Source organism: Engystomops pustulosus, chromosome 2, assembly GCF_040894005.1.
Source record: "Engystomops pustulosus chromosome 2, aEngPut4.maternal, whole genome shotgun sequence".
NCBI lineage: Eukaryota > Metazoa > Chordata > Amphibia > Anura > Leptodactylidae > Engystomops > Engystomops pustulosus.
Window position 1 is genome coordinate 97,147,147 of NC_092412.1, and position 19,385 is coordinate 97,166,531.

General features: G+C 43.6%; 1 protein-coding gene across 3 annotated transcripts in view; it reads left to right on the top strand.

Moving 5' to 3' along the window:
* TMCO3 (transmembrane and coiled-coil domains 3) overlaps positions 1–19,385 on the top strand; it is a 43,251-nt gene that overhangs the window by 6,790 nt on the left and 17,076 nt on the right. For all 3 annotated transcript variants that reach the window (XM_072135621.1, XM_072135622.1, XM_072135620.1), the window contains 7 exons: positions 4,340–4,525; positions 6,229–6,357; positions 8,620–8,712; positions 11,247–11,433; positions 13,311–13,428; positions 16,453–16,648; positions 17,152–17,302. In XM_072135621.1, the coding sequence (XP_071991722.1) occupies positions 4,340–4,525; positions 6,229–6,357; positions 8,620–8,712; positions 11,247–11,433; positions 13,311–13,428; positions 16,453–16,648; positions 17,152–17,302 (1,060 nt within the window). The remainder of the gene's footprint in view (positions 1–4,339; positions 4,526–6,228; positions 6,358–8,619; positions 8,713–11,246; positions 11,434–13,310; positions 13,429–16,452; positions 16,649–17,151; positions 17,303–19,385) is intronic.

Sequence of the window (19,385 nt, forward strand, 5' to 3'; positions counted from 1 at the left end):
CGAAACAATATATCCAAGGAACGGAAGACTCTTCTGATTAAACAGACACTTCTCCAGCTTGGCGTAGAGGCGATTGGTCCTTAGGCGCCTGAGAACCTGCCGTACGTGGGCCTGATGGGATGCAATGTCCGCAGAGAACACCAGAATGTCGTCCAAGTATACCACGACACAGGTATAGAGCAAGTCTCTGAAAATGTCGTTGACAAAGTCCTGAAATACCGCTGGAGCATTACAGAGACCGAAAGGCATAACAAGGTACTCGAAGTGCCCATCACGAGTATTGAAGGCGGTCTTCCACTCATCACCTTCACGTATGCGGATGAGATTATATGCCCCTCGCAGATCTAACTTGGTGAAGATCTTTGCACCCCGTAGACGGTCAAAAAGTTCGGTGATGAGAGGCAAAGGGTAACGGTTTTTCACTGTGACTTTGTTGAGTCCGCGGTAATCTATGCACGGACGAAGGGAACCATTTTTCTTGGCCACAAAGAAGAAGCCAGCACCGGCAGGTGAAGAAGACTTCCGGATGAATCCCTTCTGCAAATTTTCCTTAATATAGGCCGACATGGCCGCAGTTTCTGGCACGGACAGCGGGTAAACTCGACCTCGTGGCGGGGATGTTCCTGGCAGCAGTTCAATAGGACAATCGTACGGACGATGCGGTGGCAAGGTCTCCGCTTGCTTTTCAGAGAAGACATCAGCAAAGTCCAAGTAAGCAGCGGGAAGACCCTTCAAAGACTTGGGAGACAAGGTGGAAGGTAAAGTAGAAGCTGGACGAAGAGCCCTGAGACAGCGGGACTGGCATCCCGGACCCCAGCGAAGAACCTCCCCAGTCTGCCAGTTAAGAACAGGTGCATGTCTCTGCAGCCACGGAAGTCCCAATAGGACGGAGGAAGTGGAGCGGGGTAGTACGTGGAAAGACAGTCTCTCCATATGCAGGGCACCAACTTGCAGACACAGGGGTTCCGTGCGGTACCGGACTGGATCAGAGAGGATCTGACCACTGACCGAAGAGATAACCAGAGGCTTGTTGAGGCGGATCACTGGAATGTGATGCTGCGAGACCAGTGCAGCATCCACAAAATTTCCTGCGGACCCAGAGTCCAAGAAGGCAGACACTTGGAACTGGCTGCTCGTACCAACGCTGAGGAACACTGGAATGGTCAAACGTGGAGAAGCTTCGCACACACCTAGGGACGCTTCTCCCAAGAACCCTAGGTGGTGGCATTTCCCGAACGTTGGGGACGGACAGGACACATCCTGATGAAATGTTCAGGACTCGCACAATAGAGGCAGAGATCTCCCTGTTGTCTTCTGTTGCGCTCCTGGGAAGAGAGTCTGGCTCTATCCACCTCCATAGGCTCTTCAACAGACGGTACAACTGGTGACTGGAGCGGCCTCTGGAAAACCGGAGCCAGGCGAGGAAGACGTCTTGGACGAGCTTGAGACTGCTCGTGGAGAGACTCTTCGGCACGCTCTCTAAATCGCACGTCTATCCTGGTGGCCAGAGAGATTAGACCACCCAGAGTGGACGGCAGATCACGAGCGGCAAGAGCGTCTTTAACATGGGAGGAGAGCCCCTTTTTTGAAAGCTGCGGACAGGGCCGCGTCGTTCCAAGAGAGCTCAGAGGCCAGGGTACGGAACTGCACAGCGTACTCTCCAACAGATGAATTGCCCTGATGCAGATTCAACAATGCGGTCTCAGCAGAGGAGGCCCGTGCTGGTTCTTCAAAAACAGAACGGAATTCTGCCAGAAATGCCGGAAGTGTAGCAGTGACTGGGTCGTCTCTGTCCCAAAGCGGAGTAGCCCAGGCCAGGGCTTTCCCAGAGAGGAGGCTGAGGATAAATGCCACCTTGGAACGCTCCGTGACGAATTGGGACGGCATGAGCTCTATGTGTAGAGAACACTGGGTGATGAAGCCCCTGCATAACTTGGGATCCCCGTCATACTTGCCAGGCATAGAAAGACGTAACCTGGGTTCGGTAGCGGGAAGGACGGCCGGAGTAGCATGGGTCGCAGGAACAGCATCAGGGACCTGTTGCTGATGCTGAGTAGTTAGCAACTGTTGCAGCATGGCGGTGACTTGCTCCAGCTGCTCACGCTGTGCGGCAATCTGCTGAGATTGATGCATCACAATCGTAGCAAGATCGGGCCGACTGGGAGACGGAACCTCAGCGGGATCCATGGCCGGATCTTACTGTCAGGTTTGCGGGTGGTGGATCCACTGGACCACTGCAGACGATGACTCAAGCCACTACCTGGGACCGGAGTCTAAGTGGTACCCGGTTTTCACCAGAGCCCGCCGCAAAGCGGGTTAGACAAGCTGCGGCGTGGTACCACCAGGTCGTTCCTCAGACGTGACTTGTCTGCAGTGGCGGCCAAGGTAGAGGTACAAGAACGGCAATCAATCTCGTGGTCAAGGTCCAGGCTCAGGGTCAAGGCAGGCGGCAGAGATGCAACGTCAGGGTTCAATCCGAGGTCAGCAACAGGAGGTCCAAGCAGGGGGTACGGGAACACAGAACAGCAGCACGGAGGAACACAGGTATACGGAAACACAGAGGAGCTCAGGTAACACAGGAACACGGAGGGACACAGGAAACACAGGAACGCAGGATACACAGGAACGCAGGCAAATCGCAGTAAAGCTTTCTCTCAGGCTGTGAGGCACAAAGATCCGGCAAGAGATACAGGAAGAGGCAGGCTTAAGTAAATTTGGTGAAAATGGCCAGCGCCAATTAGTGGCGCACTGGCCCTTTAAATTTGCCAAAGGTGGCGCGCGCGCGCCCTAGGAGGCGGGGACGCGCGCGCCGTGCTCCCGGAGTCGGCGTGGGCACGGGACGGGGTGAGTAAGATGCCGGGGGACCGGGGCAGCCATGGACCGCGGCACGGGTGCCCCTGCGACCCGGGAGGGGGGTCACAGAGGCACCCGTGACAATAATGAACACAGTAGGGGCTTTTTTTTTTTTTTACTACACAATCCTGTTTCGCAAACCCATAAGAAATAAGTAAAGAGTAATGAAAAATAAGGTATAAAGAATAGAAACTTTATTGCATATTAATAATAATAACAACAGTAGTTAAAAGATAGGCAAACAAATAGGATAACAAACAGACAAAGGAATCTTACAATGGACCGGGTGTAACCATAGTGTAAACGGGTGAGAAATGCTCATATATACAACTAAAGTGCTTGGTTAATGAGACCAGAAACGGTCAACATAAATAGTTAGAGCAAAAAAGTGTAAACATGCATACAAACCACGGACCAAGGAAGAAGACACAGACCCGACACGTGTTTCGCCACTAACTGGCTTCCTCTTTACTTATTTCTTATGGGTTTGTTTAATTCGACTTAAGGGGGTGGTGTGTGGTCCTATTTCCACCCCTTCTTTTCTCTTTTGGTGTGTTACAATCCTGTTTCGGTGAGATATTTTAAAAAGTTGCAAAAAAAGCCTGTAAATTAGCTGAAAGAAGCAAGATCATCCCCTATAGGTATGAGTTATAGGACAGTCTAACACCCCTAAAGTGGTGATAGATGTTCTCTAAGGTGCAATATTTTTAAAATGTAAAAATGTATAAAGATTGATATTTGGGGGCTTAAAATGAGATGTAGGCAGAAAGTTGGAAGCATGGCACCTCCTAAATGTAATTGCCCAACCTGTGTAGAGTTTCTACTGTAGCACTAAGGCCAGTGTCTTGGGGCAAGTAAATTTTTAAAATCAATGAATGCTGAAGGAACAAGTTTAAGCTGTAATTTTTATTTAAATGTAGCATCCTGCAAAATAGTGTTCTTTCACTTTGAGAAGTAAGAGAACCTGGCAATTGTTTTACCAAACTGATGACATCTATTTGCACCTTCATATGAATTTGTGGCAAATGCATATTTATGAAAATACAATCCTTAAAGTATACGTTCTCAACAAAAGCAAACTTCCAAGCTGAATCAAAGCATAAGTCAAAGAATGCAAGGTCTATACATACCACTATCCCCAGTATCAGCAGGAGCTCATTCTATATGATAATGGTTAACAGCCATGCAGTGTTTTGCCATCCTCCTTACATTTGGTAAAAATATATACTGTAAACCACTATTTATGTGATTATGCAAAATGAGCCACTTTGATAAATTTGTCATGTTTCTCCCACTTCTAATCTGTATTGTATTAATAAATTTGCCACAATGTGTGAAGAAGACCTATGGCCACATAGCATGATGCCTGAAGCAGAGACTTTCCTGTGATATGGTACACAGTGGCTTCTGAATATAAACTACTAGCTGATTGTCAGTGGTCTCAAAATATTGCCAGCACTCTTATCTGGGCTTGTGTTGCCAATAGGTACGAGGTGTAAATGTAGAGGCCGTCCTGCGAGTAGAAGAAGATGAAGTAAAGAGAAATACATCCCATCATCAAGTAGAGGATGACCTGGGCCTCAGTATGCTGATTGACTCTCAAAATAACCAGTACATCTTGACCAAACCCAGGGATTCTACCATACCTCGCGCTGACCACCATTTTATCAAGGTAACTTCTTCTTTCTTTCTATGATTTCAATATAAACATGAAGGTTCTCTTTCAGGGTGCATTCACGCGTGGCGTTTTGGATGTGTCAAAATGCATGCGCCAGGATGGGTCAGAACGTATGCGGTATTAAATGTTACAATGTGTTTGGCTACTTTGGAAGCGTTTTTCATCATTGCTGTGAATGTAACAGATGTGAACATGATTAAAGAGAACCCGTCACCACCTTTTTCACAAATACAGGTAGTGACAGCTTCCAATAGTTCCAGGTTCCAGAGTTTTATATTCTTGCCTGGTATCTATGCATCTTTGGAACAAGTCAAGGGGGGGGGGGTGGCCTAAAATCATGTGACCAGGGTGACATCATCAAAGGTCCTCAAGCTACTTAAAGGGAACCTGTCACCAGGAGACCCATTTTTGGTACTCCCCCAGTCCCCACAGAGCATAGTACATACACTGCCAAAGTGTTTTTGTATTAAAAATAGGTTTTACAGAAAAAAAGATATGTTATATAGTACCTTTCATTAGCATGTACTGTGTGACTAGGCAGTTGCCAAAAGGGAGGGGCTGGAAAGGAGCAGTCCCCCCCCACCCTTGGGGAACAGCTTTTCCATGTGACCTTTTCAAATATATGAAAACACCCATCACTTGGCTTAGCGACGCCCCTTGCTCCTATACAGCCAATCCTGAGTGTGGGGAGTTATTCATATATTTGAAAAGGTCACATGTTTCCCAAGGGTGGGGGGGAACTGCTCCTTTCCAGCCCCTCCCTTTTGGCAACTGCCTAGTCACACAGTACATGCTAATGAAAGGTACTATATAACATATCTTTTTTTCTGTAAAACCAATTTTTTATACAAAAACACTTTGGCAGTGTATGTACTATGCTCTGTGGGGACTGAGGGAGTGCTAAAAATGGGTCTCCTGGTGACAGGTTCCCTTTAACATTAGCAAACTGTACCCCTTTCAGATATATGACCACATAAAACAATCACAGCAGCCTCCACGGACTTCTACTCCTCTCCATGTAGGCTGCTGTGATTTCATGTGATGCAATATGCTGTGCTTTCATGAGATATATATGCTTGGTGTACAGTTTTCTAATACTTCAAAAGCTATAAGACCTGTGATGATGTCACCTTGGTCACATGGCATTATAGCTATTATAGCTACATACAGAGATGGGATGGAGAGGAGCTGCTGGATTTAGCCCGAGGAGGCCACACCTACCTAAACTCGCTGTAGCCATGCTTAGATACTAGGTAAAAGTATAAAGTTGAATATATCGGAATCTTGGGGGAATAATTTTTAGCTAAAAGAAAGGTGTCAGATAGTTACTGGGGCTCTATGGGAACCTGTCACTACCTGTATTTGTGAAAAATGTGGTGACGGATTCCCTTTAACGCCATGTGTGAATGCACCCTCAAGGGTTTTACCAAATGAATGTTTAATTCACTCTCATAATTAATATATATATATATTTTTTCTTCAATTGGATGTTATTAAAAGATTTACCTGTGTGAGGAGATTTTCCCTTGAATGTAGCCATATTGTCCCTTAGGAACGGAGCACAGCTGTTCTATTATACAATCATTGCCACTGGAGTGATTGCACAAATATTTTGTGTGTGTGTTAATGCCCAGATTGGAAAATCCTTTTAAATTACAATTGGTGTAGTCACTAATGTGTAATTATTTGTCCTTTAGGATATAGTGACTATAGTAATGGTGTCCCTGCCTTGTGGATGGGTATGTACAATGATTGGACTGCCAACAATGTTCGGCTATATAATCTGTGGAGTTCTTCTGGGGCCTTCTGGATTAAACAGTATAAAGGTAAAACTTATATTTGATGGTAAAATTGTCTGTAGGTTGCATAATGGCTCAGTATTGGAAAGAACTAGCTGTTCTTGTTAGTGAATACTTGTATTCCTGCTGATGCACCCATTGGGAAAGTCCATTTATAAAATGAGTTCCAAACGGCACAACCCAATGAACCAAAAAATTTGCACTAAGGGGGGAAAAAAGCTTAGAAAGTGTTCTACAGGTGGGTTGCATTGGGAGGATATGTATTTATATAAAGTACAGTAGGTATGGAAAGTATTCAGACCCCTTTTAAATTTTCACTTTTTGTTTCCTTGTAGCCAATTAGTAAGATCCTAAAATGTTTTTTTTTTTCTTTGCTCATTAACGTGCACTCAGCGTTCCCCGTCAAAAAAATAGCAGAAATGTAGATATTTCTGCTCATTTATTACACAAGAAAAACTGAATTATCACATGGTGAGAAGAATGCAGACCTATTGCTGTGACACTTGTATTTTAGCTAGCATTCAGTCCATTTTCATCTGATCCTCCATGAGATGGTTCTACTCCTTAAACCAATTGGACTTGACTAGCAAAGGCACATACCTGTCTATATAAGACCTCACAGTGCATGTCAAAGCACATGGGAATCACAAGGTCTAAATAACTGCTAAAGGAGCTCAGAGACAATTGTGGCAAGGAACAGATCAGGCCACAACATATGAAAGCGAAATAAGATTCTCTGTTCTAATGAGATGAAGATTTAACTTTTTGTGTTCTAAGTGGTATTTGGGGAAAACCAGACACTGCTCTTTACCTGCCAAACACCATCCCAATGGTGAAACATGGTGGTGGCTGCATCATGCTATGGGGTTAATAAAGCAGTGGCTTCAGAACAACTCTGTGACCATTCTAGACTGACCCAGAGCCCTGACCTAAACACAATTGAGCATCTCTGGAGAGACTTGAAAATGGCCTCCACCAATGTTCACCATCCAACCTGAGGGAACTGGAGAGGATCTGCTAAGAAGAATGCCAGACGATCCCCAAATCCTGGTGTAAAAAAACCTGTTGCATCATTTCCAAGAAGACTCCTGACTGTACTAGCTCAAAAGGTGCTGCTACTCAATAATGAGCAAAGGGGATGAATACCAATTAACTGCAATGAAACTGAGTGATAATTTTAAAGGGGTCTTAATACTTTCTGTACCCACTGTGTACAGCACATATGGAACCCTGAGAACTGGTGCCACTTAGTTGCCACTAGTTTTTTTTCTGCTATAATAATAATAATTTAATAATAATCTTTATATAGTGCCATTATATTCCTTTGTGCTTTACAAATCATAGGGGACATATTCAAATAAAATAGGACATTACAGACACAAACCTAGTTGTGTGGAACAATTGGAGTGAGGGCCCTGTTCACAAGAGTTTATAGCCTGTGAGGATGAGGGGGTCCAGCCATTCTTTAAAAGGGAGTGGAATAAAAATAATTTAATAAATAAAAGTGCTGCTGCTTGAACCAGCCATCAACTGCCATATTATATACAAAGTCCGGGGTCTAAGAGACTGCAGAAAAGCTTGGAGAGTGACGAGAGTGAATTGGTGCAACAATTGGTGTTTTAGAGATTTCCATGGTCAAGAAAGAAAGGATTTTAGAAATGTTTTTGAGTTGCAAGCATCGGGATCATCAAGTGATTGTATGTAAGGCTCAAACAAGAGGTCACAGTCTAGCATAAACCTTCGAGGGAGCATGGTTGAAAAGCAGTGTTTTGCCTTTCATTTGTTCATTTTCATAGAAATTTAATTTATTTTTACTTTTGTCAGATTCAAGTTATTTCTGTGACCATTGTGAGTTTTTGCTTCATTAAACAAGGGTTACCAACAATTTTTGTCCATGTGTATAGAAATCGCTAAAGCGGGCATTAATTCCCTGCGTCTGGCAGACCCTTTCCTGTATATCAGTTTAATGGATATTTGTGGGGAAAAGAGTCTCAACTGTATTTAAAATTGAGTTTTCGGCATTGAATGTAGTTGGTTCCACAGCTGTTATCCTATGACACTTGGTTACTAACTGTGAGAAGATTTAAGGGGGAATGGGGGCAATGGGGACACCACAAAGCCCCATAGAAACTTAAGGCTCATACTAACAACAATCAGAAGTAAAGGTGTGACTACAGTCTACTTTATGGTATCCTGTCCGTATAGATAAGATTGGTAAATTAATCAAAAATGAAAAAAATAGCATAAATGTAAATCATGTAATGTAAACCTTTCTCTTCTCTCTTTAAGTCTATTGTCCAGGTGGAAACTCTAGGAGAGTTTGGTGTTTTTTTCACACTTTTTCTTGTTGGATTGGAATTCTCCCCAGAAAAACTGAGAAAGGTTGGTGTTTCCCTGTTTGTTTATTGGGTGCGGAGCTATGTACACACTCTACTTAGCACTCTCCACTGAAGGCAAACCTAGAAGCTTTCTGTAGAATGAAAATAAGCAGAGATCTAGAAAACCAAGAGGAAATTATACAAATTATAACCAAAATTTCAAAACTAGTCCCAAGTTATTATTTATGGCACTGGGCCATTAGGGGACCTTATTACAATAAGTTCTGAATGAAATATAGCTCTCCGCATTTTATAATCTGTGCTCCGTCCATACATGGCATACGCTCCCTTCCGGCGTTGTGTGCGTTCATCATTCCCTCTGTAGACGCTACATAATACTTCTCAGCAGATCAGGGACAGTGAGCGCTACTGACTTTGCAGAAACCCAGCCCTATATGGAGAGCTGGACTTGCCGACGTCAAATTAAGTGAATGTTAAGGAACATGAAGTCAGTGTAGATGCTGGCATGTCCTTCCTTCCAGAGCATTTGTCTATATTCAGACATGCCGGCATCCAGAAGGACATGTTGGCATGTACACTGACTCCATTTTCCTGCACATTCACCACATATTGCTGTAGAAGCTGGCATGTTCTTCTCTCCATGCAATGGTGGATTACTTACTACAGGGGCAGGAGCACCCACCATCCCTGCGCTGCCGTGAAGTATAATATTGCGTCTACAGGGACAAACATGAATGTGCAACAGCGTTGGACGAGGGCTTAATGTGATTCCCTAGGAGATGCTATTTATGGACGGAGCACAGATTATGAAATGTTGAGAGCTACAGTACAGACCAAAAGTTTGGATACACCTTCTCATTCAGAGTATGAATAAACACGTGTGGAATTATATACTTAACAAAAAAGTGTGAAAATGTGTCTTATATTCTATGTTCTTCAAAGTAGACTCATTTTGCTTTGATTACTGCTTTGCACATTCTTGGCATTCTTTTGATGAGCTTCAAGAGGTAGTGACCTGAAATGGTCTTCCAACAGTCTTGAAGGAGTTCCCAGAGATTCTTAGCACTTGTTGGCCCTTTTGCCTTCACTGTGCTCACCCCAAACCATCTCGATTGGGTTTAGGTTTGGTGACTGTGGAGACCAGGTCATCTGGCGTAGAAGCCCACCACTCTCCTTCATGGTCAAATAGCCCTTACACAGCCTGGAGGTGTGTTTGGGGTCATCGTCCTGTTGAAAAATAAATGATGGTCCAAATAAATGCAAACCCGATGGAAAAGCATCCCGCTGCAAGCTGCCTGTCCTTAGCAGTGGTTTCCTAGCAGCTATCTTACCATGAAGGCTGCTACACACAGTCTCCTCTTAACAGTTGTTGTAGAGATGTGTCTGCTGCTAGAACTCTGTGTGGCATTGACCTGGTCTCTAATCTCAGCTGCTGGTAACCTGCGATTTCTGAGGCTGGTGACTCGGATGAACTTATCCTCCGCAGCAAAGGTGACTCTCAGTCCTCCCTGCCTGGACTGGTCCTCATGTGAGCAAGTTTCTTTGTAGCTCTTGTAGCACTTGGGGACACTTTCAGAGATATCCCACTTATTAAACCTGACAGGGCACACCTGTGATGTGAAAACCTTTTCTGGTAACTACCTCTTAGGGCGCGTTCACATGATGCGTTGTTTAATGGTGTTTTTTTTTTTATGGGTTTTTGTCTCATTCCAAAGGCTTCAGCCTTGATATCATGCTAAGGTTACATTGTGTTTCCACTGCAGTGGCTATAAGGCATTGTAACTTCAGTATTTGATCAAGGCTGAAGCCTTTGGAATGCGTCAAAAATTCATCAAAAAACGTGACACAACGCATCTTGTGAACGCGTCCTTAAAGTTCATCATGAGAATGCCAAGAGTGTGCAAAGCAGTAATCAAAGCAAAAGAAGAACTTAGAATAAAAGACATATTTTTAGTTGTTTGTCCACATGTGTTGAACCATAGTTTTGATGCCTTCAGTGTGACTCTACAATTTTTATATTCATGAAAATACAGAAAACTCTTTTGAATGAGAAGGTGTGTCCAAACTTTTGGTCTGTACTGTATATTTCAGGGAGATTCAGAACCTATGATGGTAAGCATAAAATTATTATTTACGGCACTCGGACATTAGGGGTCCTTATTACAATAACTTGGTACTATGTTTTGAAATTGTGCTTATAAAGTGGCCAACCCCTTTAACCAGGTTTGTTTCTGGTTTGTTCACCTGCAACCTTCACATTCCAGCCCACAGCCCTGCAAACTACAGATTGCTGTTCATGGCAGAGAACACCTTGTTCCTACAACAACTGCATCTGGTGGCTGACTTCCAGGGCAACACAGAATTTGTTTCCTTATTTCCTATTCTAGCGAAGGATTGCTTATATTATACATAAAGTATATGAAATCATTGGTTATGATAATTAACTGAGTTTTATTGCTGCAATGAAGGAAAATTAAAAACTAAACAAAATGTATATGTTTCAGCTGAAACAGACTCAGATGAACCTGATGTAGCCTGATCCTGCAGTTATATTGGTTGTTTTATATCCCCTTTTAGGTATGGAAAGTTGCTGTACAAGGACCATGTTTCATGACGGTTTTAATGATTGCGTTTGGTTTGCTGTGGGGGCACTTCCTACAAATCCGACCGACTCAGAGTGTCTTCATTTCCACATTTTTGTCTTTGTCTAGCACTCCCTTGGTATCCAGGTTTGTCGCAGGCAGCTCCCGTGGAGATAAAGATGGTAACTAAATGAACTTCATATTTTGTTGTATAAAATTTAGATAAAAATATTAATCTCTTTTAACATTTATTCTTATTTGTAGAAAACCACTGGTTCTCTGAAATTCCAGCTGTTCTCGTATTAAAAGACCAATTAACTAATTTGAAGGGGTTTTTCCATAGAGTTAAATTGACAGTGGCAACACATGGGCGGCACACTATCCTTTCAGCCCATCTGCAGCCTGGGGGGTCCCAGACGTAGGATCTACATTTATAATCCATTTATAATAGACACTACATGTGCCATAAAAAGTCTACTTGGGGAAAACTGTTTTAAGCAAAAAATGTGTATGTTGTTTACCAGCTATTGCATAATGATAGATTATGGACAGAGAAAGATCATGTAGTTGCATTTCAACATGACCATCATTTAAGAAATACTAAAATATCACATGGTCAAAAGTATTCAGAACCTTTGCTCAGTATTGCGTAGAAGCACCTTTGAGTTAGCACAGCTATGAGTTTTCTTGGGAATGATGAAACACACCTCTGCCATTCTTCCCTGCAAATCCTCTCCAGTTCCCTTAGGTCAGATGGTGAACATTGGTGAAGGCCATTTTCATGTCTCCAGAGATGCCCTATTGGGTTTAGGTCATGGCTCTGGCTGGGCCAGTCAAGAAATGTCACAGAGATGTTCTGAAGCCACTGCTTTGTTATTTTAGCTGTGTGCTTAGGGTCGTTGTCTTGGAAGGTGAACCTTCGGCCCAGGAAGAGGTTTTCATCCAGGATATCTCTGTACTTGGCCACATTCATCTTTCCTTCAATTATAACCAGTCGTCCTGTCCCTGCAGCTGAAAAACACCCTCATAGCATGATGCTGCCACCACCATGTTTCACTGTTGGGATTGTATGGTAGATGATGAGCAATGCCTGGTTTTCACCACACCTACTTCTTAGAATTCACACCAACAAGTTCAATCTTTGTCTCATCAGAACAAATAATCTTATTTCTCATAATCTGGTAGTCTTTCATGGGTTTTTTTGCAAACTGCATACAGGCTTTCATATGTTTTTCACTGAGGAGAGGCTTCCGTCGCAAACTCTCCCATAAAGCCCTGACTGATGGAGGGTTGCCACAGTGGAGCTTAGCCACAAAGAATGGGTTAAATGTTCTGCTCTGCTTTCTTCATATCTAAAATGAAGCCTCTTGTCTTTTACCTCATCTGCCAGACATTCTTGTTCATGACCAGTCTACTTTTCTGGACCTTCGGGTGATGCCACACGTGGCATTTTGGGTCTGTTTTAAAGCATGCCTTTTCAGCCCGTTTAAAAACGCATGTGTTTTTAAGACACATCCTTTCTTGACAGTTTTTGATTAATTATCTTAATGGATAAACCGGTTCAAAGCAGCCAAATGCATGGTAAATGGTCAAAAACTTATGTGTTTTTCAACTGAAAACGCACGCTCTAAAACGACCAAAACGTGTGGCATCACCCTTAATCTTCTTGAATGCTTTGTGTGTTTGTGTCAGATGAATTAAATTTAATGTTAGCTTCCAGATGCTAATACCATTTTCGATCAAGTATTCTGATCGAAAGATATGATGCTCTTCTTTGATATTACACAATAATCCTTGTTCTAGGGACTAAAGAACCCCAACTCTAAAGTGACCCATCTTGGGCAAAAATGTAACTCTTCTCGGCTCATATGCATGTGGCTTTGGAGCTGAATTTTTATAGCTAAAGGGGGAGTTTTAATAAAAAAAAGAGGTAATTGAAGTAGAATTCAGCAGCTTCATGCAGGGGTATTAAGTGTACAAAATGCTTTTATTCATTAATCTTATATTTTAGGTTGTGTTAAATCTTGAACAATAACTTGTCTCCCTTTTCCTTTTGCAGGTGACATTGATTATAGTAGTGTGTTGCTGGGCATGCTTGTCATGCAGGATGTGCAGCTTAGTCTTTTCATTGCCGCTATGCCGACCCTTATGCAAGCCGGGGGGAACACTTACTCCAGGTATTTTAAATTTTTAAAGCCCACCTATTAATTTTCCTCCATTTTCCTAGCCAAGATTAACACTTTACATAGCGCTGTAATATGTACTCCTACAGGTGATAAGGCCTCTAAAAACATCTATGACTTTTTTAGAGGCTGATTTATTCCCCCAAAAAATGCATCAAGCGTATAAATACTCTTGGTAACTTTCTTGTTTAAGCATGGGCTATAGCCAAGAAAGCCAATACTAGGGCTCCTCACACACTAGTGTGCCAGGAGCTTTGTTATTGGTGGACAGGGCATCCGAGTCGGAATCCGGAACTTGCAGCTGCCAGACTCTGAGTCACTTCTTCTGAGCCTGCCGCTCCACCCCCACTGGGCTGGCTCCACCAGAAGGTCATGTGACCTGAGCTCAGTTTCTTAGTCACATGGCGTTCTATAGTGGGCATGGGGCTGGAGCGGTGATTAGCTCTTTTCATTCCCATGGCAGTATGAGATTGTGCACACAAATCCATCAACTGGATTGAGCTGTCTATGTGACCGCCCGATCTTGTACTGTGACAGGGGCTGGTATTATTGATCTTCTGTCACAGCAGCCCCTATTTACAGATAGATGCATGCTGGGAAGATGCTGTTTGCAGCCCCAGCCTTGGCTGGGGGTGTTTGGGGGCCAGTGTCAACATTAGCCTGCTGGTGAGAGGCAGGGGGCGGGGGGTGCTGATTTGCTTTGGGGAAGTGGGGACGGTCTGGGGCCAGTGTTCACCATAGTCCGCTCTGTAACTTGAAATTTCTAAAGAGACAATAAAAAGATTGTGCATCACTTTAACCCCATAGCCCATTATGATGTACATGTTCTTCAGGAAATGTAGCCAGTTGCTGCATCTGGACGTACATGTACGTCTTTGATCGCCTGTGCTCAGTAGCAGAGCTTGTGTGATCACAGCAGGAGCTGGGCTGTATATGAAAAGCAAAGATTTTTGAACTTTAAAAATTGAGAATTTTTCTTTTTATTACAAATTTCAATTTTTTTCATAATTAAACGAAAAAGATATCACCCAAATATTTCCACTAATTTTAAGTACAATGTGTGTCGAGAAAACAATCTCAAAATTACCCTGATACTTTAAAGCGTTTGAAGGTTATAACCACATATAGTGACACGGGGAGATTTAAAAAATCGAGCTTCGTCCAGAAGCCCTAAAGTGGCTTGGTCCTTAAGGGGTTAATAGATGATGCAATATCATTGTCTCAGTTGGCTATTTAAGCACAGAAAACAAGGGCTATAAGGATTTTCTTGTATACATAGACTATTAACCCTACATATGCTTAGGAGATATGTATATATAATATGTATTACTGAAAATGTTACACTCTTCCTTGCCTATACAGGCGGTCCCTTACCTAAGAACACCCGACTTACAGAAGACTCCTAGTTACAAACGGACCTCTGGCTGTGGCTAATTTACTGTACTTAATTCCCAGCCTATAATAAACAGCTGTAACAGTTATCAAAGGTGTCTGCAATGAAGCTTTACTGTTAATCCTGGTTCTTATGACAATCCAACATTTTAAAATCCAGTTTTCACAGACACCAAAAAAAATTCTGTCTGGATCTACAATTATAAAATATAAAGTTCCGACTTACATACAAATTCAACTTAAGAACAAACCTACAGAACCCATTTTGTACGTAACCTGGGAACCGCCTGTATACTATTCAGAAATGGTGAGGGGAGTATTATTACCCTTCTGGAAAAATGTTAATGTTAGAGGGTTGACTCTCTGGCATTAGGCTCTCCTCTCTCACAGTTGGTTTTCCCACTTCCTTGTCTCTGTCTGCATGTGACGGCTGTATTGAGACCTGGGCCTGGGTTGTCTATCCACCGAACTGTGTTGAGTAGTGCACAGGTGCACAGCTAAGGCAGAGCAGGTCTTGGCTGACTTATAGAGGGGGCAGATGACTGTGCTCCATGGAGCATTTTGGAAGGAGAAAGCCACAGCACCTAGGGTTAAAAATGCGAAGAAGTCTTTATTGGTACATCATCCAGGCATAAAAGAGCAACGTTTCGATTCTAATGGTTTAAACGCCTGAACTTCCAGCTGCGAGCACCAACCCCTAGGAGGAATTACTATGGATTGCTGCCCCTTCTCTATTTTCTGTGCTCCATGGAGCAACACTAGGTGTAATTAGGGAACTCTGAGCCCTTGGGTTGTTTGTAGGCCTGGGATGAGGGTTTATGCTGGAGTTGGAGTCAGTGTACATTTTAGTTCCTGATCTAAGGATTTAGGCCAGGGGAAATCAACATTTCTTGGTCCAAGGGCCACATAGTCATACTGCTGAAATTTAAGGGGCCACATCTGTAACCAGCAGAGAATAAGGCCTCTTCTCTTCTACATGTCCTCTGTCATATACACTGGCACCAGGGCCCAGAGCGGTGCTGCATCGGGAAAGGTAGAGGACCCGGGAGCAGCACAGTACAGCTGACAAGTGCTTCAATCAGGAAAATAAGGCATTGCTCAAGGTTAGTGACCATTTTGGCAGAGCTGGAGTCGTAGCCAAAGGTGGGGAAATTGAGGAGTCAGAGTTCCAGTCAGAAGTTGGGCTTTCCAACTCCACAGCCCTGGGTGTATCATCTGAAATGAAATGTCTCTGGTAAGCTCACTGTGCATAAGAGGAGTGAATACAATATACTTGTTTACTTTGGGTGGGATTTATATTTTGCAGGTTTTATGGACTGTCCCAGGAGACTTTTGTATGTCAGATTTGTTATAGTGGCTTAACAACTTGATAAATGGGGCATATGCGTTGTATATTAGACTTTTTTTGGTGAAGATGCAACTTCCTCAGTATGTCCAATTCCAGGAATGGACCGGAGTGAACTTGTGCATAAAATTTGAAATATCTTTAAAATATCACACTTCATAAATCTTTATATCACACCTGTATTCGTTTGATAAATCTGGTGTAAGTACAGTAAATTATTGCACAAAGCAGCACTTAAGACAAGTTTTATGACTTCTAAGATATTTTTGTGATTTCTCTAGTGTTGTCTTGGAGGTTTTCCGGATTATGGCACTGATTGGACAGATTGTCTTCTCCTTGGTTGCAGTCTTTCTCCTCTGTCTTATTATGAAGACTTATCTCATCGGTCCTTATTATCGTAAACTACACCACGAAGGCAAAGGAAATAAAGAAATTCTGGTTATGGGAATTTCGGCTTTCATATTTCTTATGCTGACGGTAATTATTTTATGTATTGTATGGATCACAGACTGTAGACCATATGATGGATCAGTTATGTGAACTTTGGAGGCTTGTAATATGTTTTGAATGCTTATGTATATGTAGTATAATGATGTCTTTGTATGAGGCGGATGAATACGTCTACATATTTCAGAATGTATTAGTGATGGAAATTCTGTGTTAAAGCTTCCCACACTGTGACATCCATTAGCAGTGGAGAGATGGTAACATGCACACACCACTTTATACTCCTTCCAGCTGCTGCTGAATAAATTAAGCTGAACAGATCTGTTTTTGTGTATACTACTCAAAATTTTCTGACCCTTTTTCTCCATAGAACTTGGCTCTTTGCTCTTAAATCTGTCCACAAGTCCTTTCAGCGGACTACGAGCTTACATGAGATCTGCCATGCCCCTTCACAGTACATTTTAGGATCTCATTAATTGAAGACTCTAAATAGTTAACTAATGCAGTTTAATGAGCATTTTCTTTCCTGGCAGCTCACAGAACTCCTGGACGTGTCCATGGAATTGGGTTGTTTCCTAGCTGGCGCTCTCATTTCTTCCCAAGGACACATGGTTACTGAGGAAATCATGTCATGCATTGAGCCTATACGTGATTTCCTGGCTATCATTTTCTTTGCCTCTATAGGTAAGAAATTCCATAAGTACAGCATACAATTAAACGTAATTAATTCTGGTATTAAATGTTTCCCTCCCTGAAAAGGTTGTCATTAAAATGTCATTACCTTTTGTGTCTGACCTTTTGCTCTAAATAACTCAAGATTGTACTTTAAAATACATTGAAATAGGTGTAACAGGCAACAGTACAGGGATAATGCACGCACTGTGATGTCACGGCGCAGCGCACGCACTGTGATGTCAGTGATGTCGGCAAATTGGAGATCACAGTCATCCAGTCGTATAGCTCTGTCCCTTCTCATCATGGCTCTACCCATTTACTGGGCTCAGCTGTATCAGTGTCTGCAGCACACTGATACTGCTTATTATACAGCAGGACTCAAGGCCTGCAGGATAGAGGTGGCCCCCTACTCCTGGTCGCTCTGTAATCAAGCCCTGACTATACACTTCATGTAACTGTTTCACTACTGGTTTCTACGACTTACTACCTGCTGATTGTTCCTCCATGTGATGAAACCTGCATGGCTACTCTCTATATACTCCACTGCTCAAAAGTTTGGGGTCACTTAGAAATGTCCTTATTTTTTAAAGAAAAGCACATTTTTCCGCTTCGTCCCCCATGACGGCCCAACCTGGAGGATGCCCCTTGACCTCTGCAGGGACAGGAAGAAGAGAGGTTAAATGCTCCCCCCCTTGCATCCTCCCGCCAGTGTTCTTCCTGTCCCTGCCGAGGCAGGACAAGAGAGGTGCCCTCTCTCCTCCAGGGGGGGGGGGGACGAAGTAAAACTTACGGGTAGTCCTGGCTGGCTAAATCCCGGCGGGCTGGGGCGTTCGGTCGGCCTTGTGTCCTCCCTTTCGCCGCCCTTCCAGTCCGTTCGTCCTGGCCGCCGCTCCGCGATCCGTGTGTGAGCGCGCGGCGGCCGAAAAAACTACAATTCCCGGCGTCCTCGAGGTCCGATGACGACTTCCGGTCGCGACCGGAAGTGGCGGCTCACAGGACCGCAATGCATCCCTGGGAACGGGAGCACGGCGCAGGCGAAGTCTACAGGGGGATGGGCTCCCCATTAAGGTATTTAAGGTCACCTGGAGCAGGTAGTCACGCTGATCTCAGGTCTAAGATCTGTGTGTGACGCTGCGGTGCTGGTTTCCTGTGCTGTGTATTTCTGAATTTTCCTGTGCGCTTCCACGGCTTTTATGATGGCTGACGAGGCAGACCCTACCTTCCTGCATCCTCCGGTTTCTGTAAGTGGGATTTTGTGCAGGTTTGGGTTTTTTACTGTGTGTAAAATAGCGGGTCATTTATTATCCTCCGCTTGCCCTTTCAGGAGAAAGACCAAGGGTCTAAAACGAAAGGCAAGGAGGATAAAGGGGATAAGACGAGCAGGTCTGAAAAACCCGAGAAAAGCCGGCTTAGAAAGTGCAACATGTGTGCCCACTCTATGTCCGACTCTTACAAAAAGCCGATTTGCAAGTCTTGCATCGACAATTTTATGAGAGAGGAAAAGACATCCTTCTTAGACGAATTAAAGGGGTTTATCGAGGAGAAAATAAGCTCTTCAGTGGCCGCTGCTACGTCCAGGCCTCCACCGTGTAAAAAACCTAGAGTGGAGCCGGATTCTTCTATATCTGAGGGGGGGGATGATTCTGAAGCTCCCTCATGCTCATACGTAGAAGAAGATGATCCTGCGGACTCACAAAAAACAGAAGATTCACGTCATCTGTTTCAGTTCGAGGAACTCGATGGTCTCTTAAAAGCAATTAGACAGACCTTGGAAATCGAGGAGATTCTTCCCCCTAGATCTAAGGAGGAGGAACTATTTGGGGGATTGAAGGCAAAACGCCAGAGGGTGTTTCCCCTGAATGACACGTTAAAGGAGCTGGTTTCTGAGGAGTGGCAAGAGCCAGAAAAAAGGGTTATCGTGTCCAAAAACTTTAAAAAGAGACTTGTTTTTGAGCCCGAGGAGTCTAAAGTATGGGACACTTGTCCAAAGATGGATGTGCAAGTTACCAAAGTAGTAAAGAAGACCGACCTTCCTTTTGAGGACGCGGCCCAATTAAAGGACCCTATGGACAGGAAGTCTGACTCCCTGTTG